General features: G+C 44.7%; 1 protein-coding gene across 2 annotated transcripts in view; it reads left to right on the top strand.

Moving 5' to 3' along the window:
* CCN4 (cellular communication network factor 4) overlaps positions 1 to 18,481 on the top strand; it is a 48,384-nt gene extending 29,903 nt beyond the window's left edge. The window contains exons 2-5 of one of the 2 annotated variants that reach the window (XM_069957074.1): positions 10,101 to 10,377; positions 11,553 to 11,810; positions 13,522 to 13,715; positions 15,695 to 18,481. In XM_069957074.1, the coding sequence (XP_069813175.1) occupies positions 10,101 to 10,377; positions 11,553 to 11,810; positions 13,522 to 13,715; positions 15,695 to 15,994 (1,029 nt within the window). In that variant the 3' untranslated portion in view covers positions 15,995 to 18,481. Of the gene's footprint in view, positions 1 to 10,100; positions 10,378 to 11,552; positions 11,811 to 13,521; positions 13,716 to 15,694 lie in introns of those variants that run through there. The other variant, XM_069957075.1, reaches the window with a different exon arrangement.
* The last annotated feature ends 1,555 nt before the right edge of the window (positions 18,482 to 20,036 follow it).

Genomic DNA, 20,036 nt, shown 5'->3' with positions numbered 1-20,036 from the left:
ATGAACGCAATAGCGACAACAAGATGACTGCGAGAACGATCATGAGTAACGATAATCGTCCTGTGGAATAGGGTCCTTAGTCTTTAACATATGATACAGCGTGCAGTAAAGCCTCAGGTACACCCTCCTGGTGCATGCTGGGACAGTCACATGATTCATCCTACATATAGGGAATGATATCAACATTCATTTTCATCCATTCCCCCTGTAAAGACTGTCATCTGATCTTTGCTCCATCTTGGGACTTTCAATTAATCCCTACTGATTGTTGGGACTTCTACTTGATCCCTGCTGCCCATCAGGACTTTTCCTTGATCCCTACTTCATTTTGGGACTTTCCCTTGATCCCTACTAAACACTGGGACTTTCCCTTGATCCCTACTGCCCATCAGGACATTCTCTCAATCCCCACTGTCTGTTAGAGCTTTCACTTATTCCCTACTGCATGTTCGGGCTTTCTCTTTATCCCTACTGCCTATTAGGTTTTTCCTTTGATCCCTACTGCATGTTGGGACTGCCACTTGATCCCTACTACATCTTGAGACTTTCACTTGATCCATACTGCACTTTGGGACTTTTACTTGATCTATATTGCATATTGGGACTTTCACTTGTTCCCTATTGCATGTTGGAACTTTTAGTTGAACTTGATCCCTACTGCATGCTGGGTCTTTGTCTTGATCCCTACTGCCTATTAGGATTTTCACTTGGTCCCTACTGCCCAAAAGAACATTCACTCCATCCCTACTGCATATTGGGACTTTAACTTGATCAGGTCTTTCCCTTGATCCCTACTGAATGTTGGGACTTTCACTTGATCCATACTGTCAGGTCTTTCTTTTGATCTCTACTAAATGTTGGGACTTACTCTTGATCCCTACTGAATGTTGGGACTTACTTTCACTCCCTACTGTCTGGTCTTTTCCTTGATCCCTACTGCACAAGACTTTTTCCCCCTTACTATAATTGAGAATCCACTGGCCTCATATGTCAAAGTAATCTAATAGACTCCGAGTTTGTTGCCCATTGTTACCTATTAGATTTCATTCTGTGTTTTTGGCCTCGCTCACATTATTTCCACCGTTTCTCATCAATTTTTCATTATTTTCAAGACTTCTGGTTTTATGTCAGTGAAATGAAACACTTGGAAACCATCTCGACCCACAGCTGAGGGTTTGTTACAATTGTATCCAGTCTAGACAATCAATCAACCTTCCCAATAATTTGATACAATGTAACCACAGATAGAGATATAGTAGGGATCCTACTGTGGTATAATAGGAGGAGAAGCTGAGCGACACCTGCTGGACACAAACAGTATTGCAGCTCTAACCCATAATCTCGACTACTAGAATATTCATAGGTGAATTAGCAGATATGGGTAAAACAAATTTAGCGCAACTACATTGCATTGTAACATTCAGATGCAGCAGAGCTGAGTTTCTCAACGCAGCAAGGCTACCTATTGTTTTATCTGCATTTACACCTGTGTTAGCCTAGCAGCAGAAGGGCATGATGGGAGTTGTAGTTTGCAACTGCTGAGAAACACAGTTTGGAGAACATGGTTATTGACAGTAAATTTCAAGCTTAAATATGTGTCCACTAGATGGCAGTATATCAGTATTAAAGTTTTTGTATTGTATTGGGCTGGATTGTATATACTGTCTATGAGCTGTATCTAGCAGGGCTGCAGGGTGGTCCGCCAATGCCCCTGAGATATCACATTACACAGGAACATACACTTTGTGCTCTGCTATGTGAGCGCAGCTTCCAGCCCAGGACCCCCATGGCCAGCCCAGGACCCTCATGGCCAGTCCAGGACCCCCATGGCCAACCCAGGACCCCCATGGCCAGCCCAGGACCCCCATGGCCAGCCCAGGACCCTTATGGCCAGCCCAGGACCCCCATGGCCAGCCCAGGACCCCCATGGCCAGCCCAGGACCCTCATGGCCAGCCTAGGACCCCCATGGCCAGCCCAAGACCCCCATGGCCATCCCAGGACCCCCATGGCCATCCCAGGACCCCATGGCCAGCCCAGGACCCCCATGGCACACTCACAATAACTTTATGCACCTTTATATAAAGAAACCTTTACTTTAATCACAGAAAGAACATAAAAACTGTGAAAAATGGAATCAGTCCAGGATAATATTTGGCTTCCATAGTAACTGTAGTAAAGAATCTGTCAGAAGGAGGAAGAAACCTAATATAGTATTTTACTCAGAGAGAGAGAGAGACATGTGGAGAAGAGATCAGGAATGTGGAATGACATGGGCGAATTCATTCAGAAAGTCACAGAAACAAGGAGGAAACTGCAAGGAGGAGGAGGATAGAAGAAACTGCAAGGAGGAGGAGGAGGAGGAGGATAGAAGAAACTGCAAGGAGGAGGAGGAGGATAGAAGAAACTGCAAGGAGGAGGAGGAGGAGGAGGATAGAAGAAACTGCAAGGAGGAGGAGGATAGAAGAAACTGCAAGGAGGAGGAGGAGGAGGAGGAGGATAGAAGAAACTGCAAGGAGGAGGAGGATAGAAGAAACTGCAAGGAGGAGGAGGATAGCAGAAACTGCAAGGAGGAGGAGGAGGATAGAAGAAACTGCAAGGAGGAGGAGGAGGATAGAAGAAACTGCAAGGAGGAGGAGGATAGAAGAAACTGCAAGGAGGAGGAGGATAGAAGAAACTGCAAGGAGGAGGAGGATAGAAGAAACTGCAAGGAGGAGGAGGATAGCAGAAACTGCAAGGAGGAGGAGGATAGAAGAAACTGCAAGGAGGAGGAGGATAGAAGAAACTGCAAGGAGGAGGAGGATAGAAGAAACTGCAAGGAGGAGCAGGATAGCAGAAACTGCAAGGAGAAGTAGGAGGATAGAAGAAACTGCAAGAAGGAGGAGGATAGAAGACACTGCAAGAAGGAGGAGGATAGAAGAAACTGCAAGGAGGAGGAGGATAGAAGAAACTGTAAGGAGGAGGATAGAAGAAACTGCAAGGAGGAGGAGGATAGAAGAAACTGTAAGGAGGAGGATAGAAGAAACTGCAAGAAGAAGGAGGATAGAAGAAACTGCAAGGAGGAGGAGGAGGAGGATAGAAGAAACTGCAAGGAGGAGGAGGATAGCAGAAACTGCAAGGAGAAGGAGGAGGATAGAAGAAACTGCAAGGAGAAGGAGGAGGATAGAAGAAACTGCAAGGAGGAGGAGGATTGAAGAAACTGTAAGGAGGAGGATAGAAGAAACTGCAAGGAGGAGGAGGATAGCAGAAACTGCAAGGAGGAGGAGGATAGAAGAAACTGCAAGGAGGAGGAGGATAGCAGAAACTGCAAGGAGGAGGAGGATAGAAGAAACTGCAAGGAGGAGGAGGATAGAAGAAACTGCAAGGAGGAGGAGAGCAGAGACTGCAAGGAGGAGGAGGATAGAAGAAACTGCAAGGAGGAGGAGGAGAATAGAAGAAACTGCAAGGAGGAGGAGGATAGAAGAAACTGCAAGGAGGAGGAGGAGAATAGAAGAAACTGCAAGGAGGAGGAGGATAGAAGAAACTGCAAGGAGGAGGAGGATAGAAGAAACTGCAAGAATAGTCTGTAATAGTCCAGAAGATGTCACACAGCACTCATCCTCCTCAGTCCAGCAGTCATCCTCCTTAGTCCTCAGCCAAGCACTCATCCTTCTTAGTCCTCAGTCCAGCACTCATCCTCCTTAGTCCTCAGCCAAGCACTCATCCTCCTCAGTCCAGCAGTCATCCTTCTTAGTACTCAGTCCAGCACTCATCCTTCTTAGTCCTCAGTCCAGCACTCATCCTCCTTAGTCCTCAGCCAAGCACTCATCCTCCTTAGTCCTCAGTCCAGCACTCATCCTCCTTAGTCCTCAGTCCAGCACTCCTCCTCCTTAGTCCTCAGTCCAGCACTCATCCTCCTTATTCCTCAGTCCAGCACTCATCCTCCTTATTCCTCAGTCCAGCACTCATCCTCCTTAGTCCTCAGTCCAGCACTCATCCTCCTTAGTCCTCAGTCCAGCACTCATGCTCCTTTGTCCTCAGTCCAGCACTCATGCTCCTTAGTCCTCAGTCCAGCACTCATCCTTCTTAGTCCTCAGTCCAGCACTCATGCTCCATAGTCCTCAGTCCAGCACTCATGCTCCTTTGTCCTCAGTCCAGCACTCATGCTCCTTAGTCCTCAGTCCAGCACTCATCCTTCTTAGTCCTCAGTCCAGCACTCATGCTCCTTAGTCCTCAGTCCAGCACTCATGCTCCTTTGTCCTCAGTCCAGCACTCATCCTCCTTAGTCCTGAGTCCAGCACTCATCCTCCTTGGTCCTTAGTCCAGCACTCATCCTCCTTAGTCCTCAGTCCAGCACTCATCCTCCTTAGTCCTCAGTCCAGCACTCATCCTCCTTAGTCCTCAGTCCAGCACTCATCCTCCTTAGTCCTCAGTCCAGCACTCATCCTCCTTAGTCCTCAGTCCAGCACTCATCCTCCTTAGTCCTCAGTCCAGCACTCATCCTCCTTAGTCCTCAGTCCAGCACTCATCCTCCTTAGTCCTCAGTCCAGCACTCATCCTCCTTAGTCCTCAGTCCAGCACTCATCCTCCTTAGTCCTCAGTCCAGCACTCATCCTCCTTAGTCCTCAGTCCTGCACTCATCCTCCTCAGTCCAGCACTCATCCTCCTTAGTCCTCAGTCCAGCACTCATCCTCCTTAGTCCTCAGTCCAGCACGCATCCTCCTTAGTCCTCAGTCCAGCACTCATCCTCCTTAGTCCTCAGTCCAGCACTCATCCTCCTTAGTCCTCAGTCCAGCACTCATCCTCCTTAGTCCTCAGTCCAGCACTCATCCTCCTTAGTCCTCAGTCCAGCAGTCATCCTCCTTAGTCCTCAGTCCAGCACTCATCCTCCTTAGTCCTCAGTCCAGCACTCATCCTCCTTAGTCCTCAGTCCAGCACTCATCCTCCTTAGTCCTCAGTCCAGCACTCATCCTCCTTAGTCCTCAGTCCAGCACTCATGCTCCTTAGTCCTCAGTCCAGCACTCATCCTCCTTAGTCCTCAGTCCAGCACTCATCCTCCTTAGTCCTCAGTCCAGCACTCATCCTCCTTAGTCCTCAGTCCAGCACTCTTCCTCCTTAGTCCTCAGTCCAGCACTCATCCTCCTTAGTCCTCAGTCCAGCACTAATGCTCCTTAGTCCTCAGTCCAGCACTCATCCTCCTTAGTCCTCAGTGTAGCACTCATCCTCCTTAGTCCTCAGTGTAGCACTCATCCTCCTTAGTCCTCAGTCCAGCACTCATCCTCCTTAGTCCTCAGTCCAGCACTCATCCTCCTTACAGCCGGTGCTCTGTAGGTTGCTGCAGTGATGAGGGGCCTGCAAGCATTGGTGTTGGTGTGAATAGTCCCCCTGGGCACAATGTATAGGATATCTGGTGTCATACTGAGTAGGTGGCACAATACGGAGTAGAATGGGCACAATTTATGAATATAAAAACTTCTTACAAAGTAATGGAGACATAATCTCCTGACAAGGAAACCTGGGCTAGAATCAAGATACCCCACAAAACTAAAGTGTGTGTGTTGGGGTGTCTAAAGCTAAGTAACTTTGCCAGTGACTACCCTCTTGCTGTTGGTTCTGTACTCACAATGAGCTGCAGTGCCCACCGCAGGGTGCAGGAGTCTTTCAGAAATGCAGCTTGCCAATCACTTGTTCCTAGGCCTGGCCTAAAGCCCTGGAAGGTCACTGCTAGAATGTATGGTGCTCACGTACATGTACTTAGTCCGGCACTTGTCCTTCTTCTTAGTCCTTGTCTAGTTCTTCATCCTCAGCCTTTCAGATAAGATATTTTCAGAACACAGACCCCTATACATGTCAGCGATATCTAATTCCAGGCTTTGCTGGGCGGCTGCAGGGGATTTGATAGGGAGATGGGAGTCTTGTATTTCCAACATCAACATTACATGATTCCATGATCCGGTGAGACTCTCCGCAGTATCAGTGTCTACGCTGCAATATGGCTGCCAAGCACCTGCTTCTCCAGGACTTCTCACAGCCTGCGGCCAGATGTTCCTCCTGCCTGTCCTGCCACATCACACAGGAACATCATACGCCCTGATGATGGAGAGAAGCGACCACAGTCATGTAGCCATAGTGTGAGATTATATCCTATAGGGTCTGCACTTATGGTTACATCTCCATTACTACCCACCCCAGTGCACTGCAGTGTCATACAGACAGTGAGCCAGCAGGGGGCAGCAATGAGGCTTCAGCAGCTTGGAAGTAGCAGAATTGTGAATGCAGCTCTGGACATAAGCTGAACATCTGGATATAAGATGTTTTAGAAGCTGTGGTATACACGGTCAGTATATTTACTCTCCTTTTACACAGAGATTCAGGTATTAAAGGGGTACTCCAGTGAAGATCTTTTTCTTTCAGGTCAGCTGGTTTCAGAAAGTTATATAGATTTGTAATTTACTTCTATTTAAAAATCTCCAGTCTTCAAGTACTTATCAGCTGCTGTATGTCCTGCAGGAAGTGGTGTATTCTTTCCAGTCTGACACAGTGCTCTCTGCTGCCACCTCTGTCCATGTCAGGAACTGTCCAGAGCAGTAGCAAATCCCCATAGAAAACCTCTCCTGCTCTGGACAGTTCCTGACATGGACAGAGGTGGCAGCAGAGAGCACTGTGTCACACTGGAAAGAATACACCACTTCCTGCAGGACACACAGCAGCTGATAAGTACCAGAGGACTGGAGATTGTTAAATAGAAGTAAATAACAAATCTATATAACTTCTTGAAACCTACTGAATTAAAAGAAAAATATTTTTGCCAGAGTACCCCTTTAAACTGTATCCTATTTCTGGGGGCTACTACAACACACCAACATAGGGGTTATCAAGGATTAGAAAAAGCACCACCCTAGTCCTTAGATTATGTGCAGTACTACAGATCAGTTCCATTGAAGAGAATAGAGTTGAGCTGTAATACCACCTAAAACCTGAGGACAGGGGTGGTGCTGTTTGTGGAAGAAAGTAACTGTTTTTCTAATGCTGGATAACCCCTTTAACTAAATGTAGCAGAGCTGAGTTTGCCATCCTTCCTTATATCACCATGTGCTATCTGACCTATACTACACTATACTATATACCACCTGAGGACAGGAGTGGCGCTGTTTATGGAAGAAAGCAGCCATGTTTTTCTAATCCTGGATAACTCTAACCAAACGTAGCAGAGCTGAGTTTGCTATACTTCCTGATATCACCACTGAACTGTACTATACTATACTATATACCGCCTGAGGACAGGAGTGGCGCTGTTTATGGAAGAAAGTAGCCAGTAGTGTTTTCCTAATCCTGGATAACTCTAACTAAATGTAGCAGAGCTGAGTTTGCTTTACTTCCTGATATCACTATATGTTATCCATTTTCCGTATGTCTGCAACTAAATCTATTCCTGTTCAATGAAAGAAGGAGGCAGTGCAATGACAAACTCTCCTCTGCTACATCCCCAGATTACGCACTCAGCCCTGCTACATCTCCAGTTTACGCACTAAACTCTGCTACATCTCCAGATTACGCACTCAGCCCTGCTACATCCCCAGATTACGCACTCAGCCCTGCTACATCCCCAGATTACGCACTCAGCCCTGCTACATCCCCAGATTACGCACTCAGCCCTGCTACATCCCCAGATTACGCACTCAGCTCTGCTACATCTCCAGATTACGCACTCAGCCCTGCTACATCCCCAGATTACGCACTAAACTCTGCTACATCTCCAGATTACGCACTCAGCTCTGCTACATCTCTAGATTACGCACTAAACTCTGCTACATCTTCAGATTACACACTCAGCCCTGCTACATCTCCAGATTACGCACTCAGCTCTGCTACATCCCCAGATTACGCACTCAGCTCTGCTACATCTCCAGTTTACACACTCAGCCCTGCTACATCTCCAGTTTACACACTCAGCCCTGCTACATCTCCAGATTACACACTCAGCCCTGCTACATCTCCAGATTACACACTCAGCCCTGCTACATCTCCAGATTACGCACTCAGCCCTGCTACATCTCCAGATTACGCACTCAGCCCTGCTACATCCCCAGATTACACACTCAGCCCTGCTAGATCTCCAGATTACGCACTCAGCTCTGCTACATCTCCAGATTACGCACTCAGCCCTGCTACATCCCTAGATTACACACTCAGCCCTGCTACATCTCCATATTACGCACTCAGCCCTACAACATCTCCAGATTACACACTCAGCCCTGCTACATCTCCAGATTATGCACTGAGCCCTGCTACATCCCCAGATTACACACTCAGTCCTGCTACATCTCCAGTTTACACACTCAGCCCTGCTACATCTCCAGATTACACACTCAGCCCTGCTACATCTCCAGATTACACACTCAGCCCTGCTACATCTCCAGATTACACACTCAGCTCTGCTACATCTCCAGATTATGCACTCAGCTCTGCTACATCTCCAGATTACGCACTCAGCCCTGCTACATCTCCAGATTACACACTCAGCCCTGCTACATCTCCAGATTACGCACTCAGCCCTGCTACATCTCCAGATTACACACTCAGCCCTGCTACATCTCCAGATTACACACTCAGCCCTGCTACATCTCCAGATTATGCACTCAGCTCTGCTACATCTCCAGATTACGCACTCAGCCCTGCTACATCTCCAGATTACACACTCAGCCCTGCTACATCTCCAGATTACACACTCAGCCCTGCTACATCTCCAGATTACGCACTCAGCCCTGCTACATCCCCAGATTACACACTCAGCCCTGCTAGATCTCCAGATTACACACTCAGCTCTGCTACATCTCCAGATTATGCACTCAGCTCTGCTACATCTCCAGATTACACACTCAGCCCTGCTACATCTCCAGATTACACACTCAGCTCTGCTACATCTCCAGATTATGCACTCAGCTCTGCTACATCTCCAGATTACGCGCTCAGCCCTGCTACATCTCCAGATTACACACTCAGCTCTGCTACATCTCCAGATTACGCACTCAGCCCTGCTACATCTCCAGATTACACACTCAGCTCTGCTACATCTCCAGATTACACACTCAGTTTTGCTACATTTAAATATTGAAAGTATATAGAAGAATAAGCAAATGAGGAAGTTAGGCCTTTGCTGTGACTTGTAGTCCTGCAGTGATTGCTGTAAGTTTGTGCCCCCCTGGCAGCAGCTGCGGTGGTGTGTATGAGAGCAGGCAGCTGCAGGGGCGGGGGGCAGGCGGGGATGGTCTGCCTGGACTGCACTGCACCGCTGGATGGGCCGCATCCCTATTGTTTGGGGATGTCAGGAACATCTCATGGTGTCAGTGATTCCTGGTGATTTCATGTGTGAGGAATGTGTCAGTGACTGGATGATATCCTGAGTGTACAGAGGGGGGCAGCACAGGAGCACAGGGGGGGATTACAGCCGGCAGATGACAGGCAGCGTAATCCCATAGACACAGGCGACATTTCTCGCATCGCTTTATGCAGCTTAGCACAGAGGTTAACACTTCATCCTGATACGGGCCGGACGCCAGCCATCCCTAATCCCTGCCACCGGATTTACACGCCTGCTCCAGACTCTGATCCCTAATCATCGCACGACGACAAGTTCTACAACTTTCTAAAATACTTTGTGTTTTACTACCTCTGCTTGCTGTCAGTGCATAGGAACATTTAAAGGGCTTAAAGGGATATTTTGGAGAATTGGTTTCAGAAAGTTATATAGATTTGTAATTTACTTCAATGTAAAAAATCTCCAGTCTTCCAGTACTTATCAATTGCTGTTTGTCCTGCAGGAAGTGGTGTATTCTTTCCAGTGTGACAAATTGCTCTCTGCTGCCACCTCTGTCCAGGTCAGGAACTGTCCACAGCAGTAGCATATCCTCATAGAAAACCTTTCCTGCTCTGGACAGTTCCTGACATGGACAGAGGTGGCAGCAGAGAGCGCTGTGTCAGACTGGAGAGAATACACCACTTCCTGCAGGACATACAGCAGCTGATAAGTACTGGAAGACTGGAGAGAATCCACCACTTGACCAGCCTATGACTAGCATATATAGTAAATGTCTTTGTATGACCTATATGTCCTTCTTTCCAGGTCCTGTTACAAAACACCACCACAACGCCACCTGTCCTTGCTGTCTCCGAAGAGTACACTAGGACTCAGTACTGCAAGTGGCCATGTGAGTGCCCTCCAGTCCCACCTGTGTGCCCACCCGGGGTCAGCCTGGTCACAGATGGTTGTGACTGCTGTAAGACATGTGCAAGACAGTTGGGTGAAAACTGCACGGAGGCGGACACGTGTGACACGCATAAGGGGCTATACTGTGACTACAGCGGGGACACGCCGAGGTACGAAGTAGGTGTCTGTGGACGTAAGTATCTCGTACATTCATCATTCATCTATGTTGTAAAACAGAATAGGCAATCAGAAGGGGGCGCTAGTGTACTGTCTCTGGGTCTCCCTCCTAAAGTGGCAATGCCTGACTTTAAAGGGGTACTCTAGAGAATAATTTTTTAAATCAACTGGTGTCAAAAAGTTATACAGATGGGTGTAATTGTTTCTATTTAAAAATTTCCAGTACTTATCAGCTGCTGTATGTCCTGCGGGAAGTTGTGTATTCTTTCCAGTCTGACACAGTGCTCTCTGCTGCCACCTCTGTCCATGTCAGGAACTGTCCAGAGCAGCAGCAAATCCCCATAGAAAACCTCTCCTGCTCTGGACAGTTCCTGACATGGACAGAGGTGGCAGCAGAGAGCACTGTGTCAGACTAGACGGAATACACCACTTCCTGCAGGACATGCAGCAGCTGATAAGTATTGGAATACTGGAGTTTTTTTTTATTAGAAGTAAGTTACAAATCTAATGTATACAGAAGTTGGTCGGCACAACCCTGTCCAATGTGTCGGGCCCGTTCAGTAGGCAATAGCGATGGGGTGCCAACCATCGAAAGAAACAGTCTCTAATAAGCGCTATTGCAGCAAGAAAATGAATGAGGTGGCACTCACCATCCGATGAATTTTTTCAGCTTTATTTCATCATATAAAAGGACATAAACGATGCAGTGAACAGCGTGCCAGCAGGTAGGTGGTAACAGTCTGTTTCGCGGTATAATCGCTTCTACGGACCGCCTCTAAGTTACAAATCTATACAATTTTCTGACACCACTAGATTTAAAAACTTTATTTAAAAGGCTATATATATATATTGTTTTTTTTTAAGAACATTCTTCTAATATTTAAAATAAATATGTTTAACTTTTTTTAAATTAATATACATTTATATATTTAATATATATTTTTATTTTATATAAATATATGTATGTGTTAAAATTAATTTATATATACAGTATATATGTATATATATATATATATATATATATATATATATATATATATATATTTATGCATATTTTTTTCAGAATTTAAAGAAGTTAAAAATTAAAAAAAAATAAAATAGTGCACGTAAGTTTTCTGCACCAAAAAAATAAATAAAAAAATGAGTTTATTGTAACCGTATTCCCTCTTGGTCTTTGCTATATATTTATAGAGATGACCGGAGTCGGCTGTCTTCTTAATGGTGTGCGCTACGTCAACGGTCAGAGCTTTCAGCCAAACTGCAAGTTCAATTGCACCTGTCTGAATGGGGACATAGGCTGCGTCCCTCTGTGCATGAACTCCCGCCCCCCGCTGGTCTGGTGTCAGAATCCCAAACGTGTTAAAATAGCTGGAAAGTGTTGCGAGCAGTGGATATGTGATGATTCCAAGAGGTTTCGGAAAGCATCTCCAAGGCACATTGCCTCCCCAGGTTTGTTTGTTCTTTTTTTTTTTTTTAACCCCATTACAAGTAATTGTATTTCGCTGGCCATGTATTTTACCGGCAGTACCACATTTAACCACCCGGTGTGCTGAAAATCGTGTATAACACCAAGCACAGTATAAAGAGTCTGGAGCGCCATCTAGTGTTAGAAATATTTAATGTAGGTGTACAGAAATAATTTCTGTTGGTGTAATCTGTAGAGGTAATTGTTGGTAGAGGTAGTCTTGTGTAGAGGTGGTCTTCTGCAGAGGTGGTCTTATAGAGATGTTCTTGTGTAGAGGTAGTCTTCTCGTAGAGGTGATCTTCTCATAGTAGTTGTCTTCTGTAGGTATAATCTGTAGAGGTGATCGTCTGTAGATATAGTCTTCTTGTAGAGGTAGTCTTCCCTAAAGATAGTCTTCTCGTAGAAGTGGTCTTCTGTAGAGGTGCTTTTCCCATAGTGGTGGTCTTCTGCAGAGATGGTCTTCTCATAGTGGTGGTCTTCTGTAGAGATGGTCTTCTTATAGTGGTGGTCTCCTGTAGAGGCGATCTTCTCATAGTGGTGGTTCACTGTAGAGATGGTCTTAGGAGGAGTGGTCTACTTATAAAAAATAGTATTTTGTAGAGGTGATCTTCTCATAGAAGTGGTCCCCTGTAGAGGTGGTAGGGTAGGGGTAGCCTCCTCATAGATGTTGTCTTCCGCAGATTTAGTTTTCTAGTAGAGGTGATCTTCTCATAGAAATGTTCTTGTGTAGAGGTAGTCTTCTCGTAGAGGTGATCTTCTCATAGTAGTTGTCTTCTGTAGGGGTAATATTCTGTAGAGGTGATTATCTGTAGAGGTAGCTTTTTTGTAGAGATGGTCTTCCGTATAGAGGTAGTCTTCTCATAGAGCTGGTCTTCTGTAGTTATAGTCTTCCTGTAGAGGTAGTCTTCTCGTAGAGGTGATCTTCTCATAGAGCTGGTCTTCTGTAGTTATAGTCTTCCTGTAGAGGTAGTCTTCTCGTAGAGGTGATCTTCTCATAGAGCTGGTCTTCTGTAGTTATAGTCTTCCTGTAGAGGTAGTCTTCTCGTAGAGGTGATCTTCTCATAGAGCTGGTCTTCTGCAGAGATGGTCTTCTCATAGTGGTGGTCTTCTGTAGAGATGGTTTTCTCATAATGGTGGTCTTCTGTAGAGATGGTCTTCTTATAGTGGTGGTCTTCTGTAGAGATGGTCTTCTCATAATGGTGGTCTTCTGTAGAGATGGTCTTCTTATAGTGGTGGTCTTCTGTAGAGATGGTCTTCTTATAGTGGTGGTCTTCTGTAGAGATGGTCTTCTTATAGTGGTGGTCTTCTGCAGAGATGGTCTTCTCATAGTGGTGGTCTTCTGTAGAGATGGTTTTCTCATAATGGTGGTCTTCTGCAGAGATGGTCTTCTCATAGTGGTGGTCTTCTGTAGAGATGGTCTTCTTATAATGGTGGTCTTCTGTAGAGATGGTCTTCTTATAGTGGTGGTCTTCTGTAGAGATGGTCTTAGGAGAAGTGTTCTACTTGTAAGAGTATTATTTTGTAGAGGTGCTCTTCTCATAGAAGTGGTCCCCTGTAGAGGTGGTAGGGTAGGGGTAGCCTCCTCATAGATGTTGTCTTACGCAGATTTAGTTTTCTAGTAGAGGTGGTCTTTTTTATAGAGGTGGTCTTCTGGAGAGGTTTCACTATGTTTGTTTCACCTGATCCTTCTTTCAGTCTATGGTGGAGAGAGTGAATCGTGGCACAATAACTGCATCATCCAGACCATTCCATGGAGCCCGTGTTCCAAGACATGTGGAATGGGAATATCTACACGCATATCCAATGACAACGACAAGTGTAGGCTCCTCAAGGAAAGCCGTCTCTGTGATATGAGGCCCTGTGAGGTGGACATAACCAAGCATTTCCGGGTATGAGAAACAAGACCATTATGTATGAAATAGGGAAGAAGACCAACTAAAGGATCCCTGAAATGGTCACAGCATTGTATTAGTTCAGTAAGATTTGTCTGCTCTGAAGTTCTAGGTTTCTTCTTGGGCTTGTGCCTGGCATTGCAGCTTTAAAGGGATTGTTCACCAATTTTTTTTCCTTTTGCTGTCAGAAAGTGCCAGAGATGTGTAACTTACTTCTATAAAAAAAATCTCCAGTCTTCAAGTACTTATCAGCTGCTGTATGTCCTGCACGAAGTGGTGTATTCTCACCAGTCTGACACAGTGCTCTCTGCTGCCACCTCTGTCTATGTCAGGAACTGTCCAGAGCTGTAGCAAGTTTCCATAGAAAACCTTTCCTGCTTACCAGACTGGAAAGAATACACCACTTCCTGCAGGACGTACAGCAGCTGATAAGTACTGGACTAATTAAGATTTTTTTTTTTTTTAATGGAACTAAATTACAAATCTCTGGCACTAGTTCATCGTAAAGATTTTTTTTTTCGTGAACTGCCCCTTTCACTTATTGACCAGAAAAAAAGCATATTTATTGTAAACATATGCAACACCTACAAGTTTTCCGTCTTCCTCTAGCTCATTGACTTCAGTTTCATATGCTTAAAGGGTTAGGGCCCTATTCCACCTGACGATTATCATTTGCATAATCTTAACGATTAACGATCTGAAACGACCACTATTGCGAAAGACCTGAAAACGATCACTCATTTCCATGGAACGATAATCGTTACTTATAATCAAAATTGCGATAATTTTTTTTCCCGTTATTTATTCGCTATTGCGTTCGTATCTATTGCGAACGACCGAACGATGTCTTATTCAATGTGAATGATTTGCAAATGTTTTGCGAACGAGCAACGATAAAAATAGGTCCAGGTCTTATAAAGCGATCAACGATTTCTCATTCGGTCGTTAATCGTTAACTGCATTTCAACCGAACGATTATCGTTTCGAACGATTTAAAGATAATTTGAACGCTAATCGTTCGGTGGAATAGGGCCCTTATGGTCCTTTTACACGGGACGATTGATCGTTCGTTTTTGCACGACAACGGTAAAATTTGAACAATAATCGTACGTGTAAACACAGCGAACGATCAAACGACGAGCAAAAAATCGTTCATTTTGATCTTTCAACATGTTCTCAAATCATCGTTGATCGCTCGCAAAAAATTCGCAGATCGTTCCGTGTAAACATTCTTTCAGCGATTTCACCTATGTGTGAGATAGGCTTAAACGATCGCAAAACAATCGCATAGTGAATTTTCCGTACGATGTATCGTTCCGTCTAAACCCTGATCATTATAAAAAAAACGACGTTCATTCAAAATCGTTAATCGTGCGATCGGGCGAATTATCGCTCCGTGTAAAAAGTACCATTACTCTGGCAAAAAAAAAAAAAATCAGCTCAGCTGGTGCCAGAAAGTTATATAGATTTGTAAATTACTTCTATGTATCCTTCCTGTACCTACCAGCTGCAGGAAGTGGTGTATTCTCTCCAGTCTGAGACAGTGCTCTCTGCTGCCACCTCTGTCCATGTCAGGAACTGTCCAGAGCAGGAGAGGTTTTCTATGGGGATTTGCTGCTGCTCTGGACAGTTCCTGACATGGACAGAGGTGGCAGTAGAGAGCACTGTGTCATACTGGAAAGAATACACCACTTTCTGCAGGACATACAGCAGCTAAAAAGTACTGGAAGACTGGAGATTTTCAAATAGAATTAAATTACAAATATATAAAACTTTCTGATGCCAGTTGATTTGATTTGAAGTTTGGAAGTGCCATAGACCTACTGCTACTTCTCCATTCACTTGAGGGACCTTTGACTCCATATACTCTTCATAAAAATATTTTAAAAACCCTACAGGAGATGAGAATAGACTTGTATTATGTACTTCATCACATGGTCACTTACACCAGTAATTCTCTTTCTTTCTTCTTCTAGCCTGGTAAAAAGTGTCTGGCCGTCTACCGGGAAACCAAACCGAAAAATTTCACGATCTCCGGCTGCGTGAGTAAGAAACCCTACAGACCCAAGTACTGCGGCGTCTGCTCAGACGACAGGTGCTGCACGCCATACAAGTCTAAGACCATACAAGTCCAGTTCGATTGCCCGGATGGGACCGAGGTCTCCTGGAACGTCATGTGGATCAACGCTTGTTTCTGCAACCTGAACTGCCGGAGACCAAATGACATTTTTGCCGATTTGGAAAGTTATCACGATTATACCGAAATTGTGAACTGAGGAAACGGGAGAGACCATGAGGACGCGTGGATCTGACGTATCCGTAGTCGCTATGATGATATTGGTGCTATACCTTAAAGTGCATTATTGAGTCTCAGGGTCAGAGATACGACGTATAATCCAAAGCCTAAGTTATTGTTAGTTCCGGCACTTGTATATGAAGATACTATGATAGAACAGAAGTGCCCCTTTCTCTCCTCGCAGCCTTCTGTTATCTTCTTTCCAGCAATATAATGTAAAACGCGGCCACGTAGGTCAGTGACTGATTCTTTCATAGAGTATCTGGGTTGCCATCTCATCATTTCTGGTGTGATAGTAACTAGTAAAAATTATTTATAGAAGAGAGGTATCTCTATAATACATACAGGGTCGAAAAGGTGCATGCATGTACCACAGAGGCAGACCATGTGACTGTAAGGGGGTCTCTGGAAAGAGGGGGGCCCAGAGGAGGTTGGCTGTGAAAACCTATATCCCTTCCATAGGGATCAGTTTCTGATTTCCCTCTATGTAGCTATATATAGGACAAGTGGGACCGCTCTTTTGCAGTTTGCATATTAATAAAAAAGTAGGGAAGGTGCAGGTTGTGTCTGCCGTGCTACCATGAGCCATAATAATAGGAATAATGAAAATATATATGTCAATAGGTAAAAAGTGACTAAAGAACAGCCATAAAATGCACATTAATACTACCACAATACACAATAATAAGGCTCTATAGAGTCTAACTTACATAGCCATACAATGCACATCGAAACCACTGCAATACATAATAACAATGTTGAATAGTGTCTAAATAATGCCGCTATACAATGCACATTAATAACACTGCAATACACAGTAATAAAGCTATATAAACTCTAAACAATGCTACAACAGAAGGTATATCAATACCCCTGCACTATACAGTAATAAAGATATATAGAGTCTAAATATCACCGCCACACAATGCACATCAAAACCACCAGAATACACAATAATAAAGCTCTATAGTCTAAATTACATAGCCATGCAATGCACATGGAAACCACCGCAATACACAATAACAATGTTAAATAGTGCCTAAATAATGCCGCCATACAATGCACCTCGATATCACCACAATATACAGTAACAAAGCTATACAGTCTAAGGCTATGTTCACACTACGTATATTTCCGCTCGTGGTGCGAACCGCGAATATACGCACGTAGTTTTGAGGTTGATGCGTTCGCTTGAAAGTATACGATATACGGCCGCACAGTTCACACTACGTATGAGCTTACGGCCGGATCGTATACGCCGCCGTGAAAAATGAACACGACCATTGTTTGAGGACGGAAATGTTCAAACTCACGGCCGTGGATTCCCATGCGGTCCCGTACGGAGTACTTATTTCAGCCAAATTGCACTTGATTTTTCGATCCAAAAGGTTCTGTGTGGTTTACGGGGCTGGGCGAAGATTTCCAAGTAAATGACCTGCCTCAGATCGCTTCGAAACAAGCTAGGGAAGCATAACTGTACTGCGGGCGTATATTCGCGGTGCGTATGCATCCGGCCACATGCCGATTTTTCCCACGGCCGTAGTTTCAGCCGCACATGTAAGGCGGCGTAAGAACTGCGGACAGAATCCTACGCGGTGTGAACATAGCCTAAATAATGCTGCAGCAGAATGCACATCATTAACACTGCGTATACAGTAACAAAGTTATAAAGAGTATAAATATTACCGCCACACAATGCACACTAATACCACCACAATACACAATAACAATGTGAAAGTCTAAATAATGCCACCACACAATGCACAGTAAATACAGTAAATACCACCTCAATACACAGTGACAAGTCTTTATAGAGTCTAAATGACAAGGCTACACGATGCACATCAATACCACCGCTATACACAGTAACAAAACTAAAACAAAATGCACAAGAATCCCCCTGCAGTTTACAGTAACAAAGCTATATAGAGTATAAATATCACCCCCACATAATGCACATAAATACCCATGCACTATACAGTAACAATGCTAAACAGACTATAAATATCATAGCCACACAATGCACAATAATACCACTGCAATACACAATAACAATGCTATATAGAATCTTAATAAGACGGCCATACAATGCACATTAAAACTACCGCAATACACAGTAACAAAGCTTTAAAGTACCTATGCCATACAGTACCCAATAATGTCGAGAACACATGGATAGCAGCGCCCAGACACTTGTATTTGTTGTGATGCCTCCTATTGGGGGCGATGGAGGCTGAGAGGTGGTGGAGGCCCCAGGCCTTAGTCTTTTTGCCCCTTCTATAATTTCATTATCATTATTTGTTTGAGTCAAAAGCGATGGCTTTCCCATCATGGGGTCTGTATAGAGACGGCTGTGTATAGCGGTATTACATTCTGTACGCCCTGGGATTAGATTGGCAACTATGAGATCCGGTAAGTGTTCGTCATTGTTTAATTAATTTAAATAAAAATTATCTATTTTGTTTGATGCTTTGTGTGCGGATTTGTTTGGGGTCCCAGTGACCATGGTTGTAGTGGCACAGCCCCCGTATATGTGAGGTTATTAGAGTAGATTTTGGTCACAGTGGGGCAGATTTCATTACTGGGGTAAATACATAAAAATACATTCCGTGATGGAGGAGATTTATCAAACATGGTGTAAAGTGAAACTGGCTCAGTTGCCCCTAGCAACCAATCAGATTCCACCTTTCATTCCTCACAGACTCTTTGGAAAATGAAAGGTGGAATCTGATTGGTTGCTAGGGGCAACTAAGCCAGTTTCACTTTACACCATGTTTGATAAATCTCCCGCCATATCTATAAAGTGACTGAGATTTATGAGAAGGTTTCTGCTGCTTTCTTCTCCTGTTGTTACACCACACCCAGCAGAGCTGTATAAATATGTATGGAGTGATCGCCACCTACTGGCGCTGCAGGTAGCTACAATCATAGTGTCATGTCAAGATAACAGACCTGTTCCAGGTCTCTTCCCACCACAGTCTGATAATCCAGCATCTGTACTGCCAGATATGCCATCTGTTATAACTCTCTAAGGCTGGGTTCACACGACGTTTTTGCAATCCGTGTTTTGCAACAAAAAAAAAAAAAAAAACGGTTAAAAACGGATGCAGTTGTGTACATCCGTTTTGATCCGTTTTTCCATTGACATCCATTATAAAAAAAACTGATTAAAACGCATCCGTTTTAAGTAAAGTAAGGTCAACCACGTTTTTGTGTATGTTAAAAAAAACAATCTGTTTTGATCAGTTTTTTTTTAATAATGGAAGTCAATGGAAAAACGGATTAAAACGGTAAGATCCAGAGTCAGTATATACAGTCTTAGTATATACCGGGCAAAGGGGCACATTGGGGTCCATGGTGCTCATAGCAGAGAATACAATCCCAATATACTATAGAAGAAAATAGGCAGAAATTCAAGTTTCCTCACACAACTGGTTATTACTTTATTCTCATTGAGGCGTGAATGTTTCCATAGGGGTCCAAAAATTTCTGTAATAGGTTTTATTAGGCGACATAGCCTCCCCCTGTACTACTAAAGCTGTTTCCCCACCTGCCCCCTCACTTCTTATCTGTTCATTATCTACATTACAGAGAAGCAGAGTGAAGAGGGGTGTGCACTGCCCATTATAACCTATGGAGGGGGGAGGGGTCAAGGGGGATGAGTGAACAGGGGTGGGGGGTGGGGGAATTAAAAAAGACAATATACTCATCTGTCCCCATGCCCTGTCCCATATCCCGCCGGGTCTCCTCTTCCCCGGGTATGTCACAACTCTCACAATCGGGTGGGATTTTGCACGCTCTGCCAATCAATGGCTGCAGCGGTGTTACCCCCAGTCACTGACTGGCATAGCGGGGCATCCCTCAACTGGGTTGTGACGTAGCTGGAAGGGAGCTAAGAAGACAGCCGGCGGAGTCCAGGAGCGGGACGCGGCCCTGCGCGGGCACTAGGACAGGTGACTGACTATGACTTCTTTTTTATGTCCCCCCCAGCCCAGAATAATTTTTGGCCTGGCTCTGGACTT

The sequence above is a fragment of the Dendropsophus ebraccatus genome, chromosome 2 (genome assembly GCF_027789765.1).
Source record: "Dendropsophus ebraccatus isolate aDenEbr1 chromosome 2, aDenEbr1.pat, whole genome shotgun sequence".
Taxonomy (NCBI): Eukaryota; Metazoa; Chordata; class Amphibia; order Anura; family Hylidae; genus Dendropsophus; species Dendropsophus ebraccatus.
Note: the sequence above shows the minus strand (reverse complement) of the source record. Positions and strands in the feature narration are given on the sequence as shown.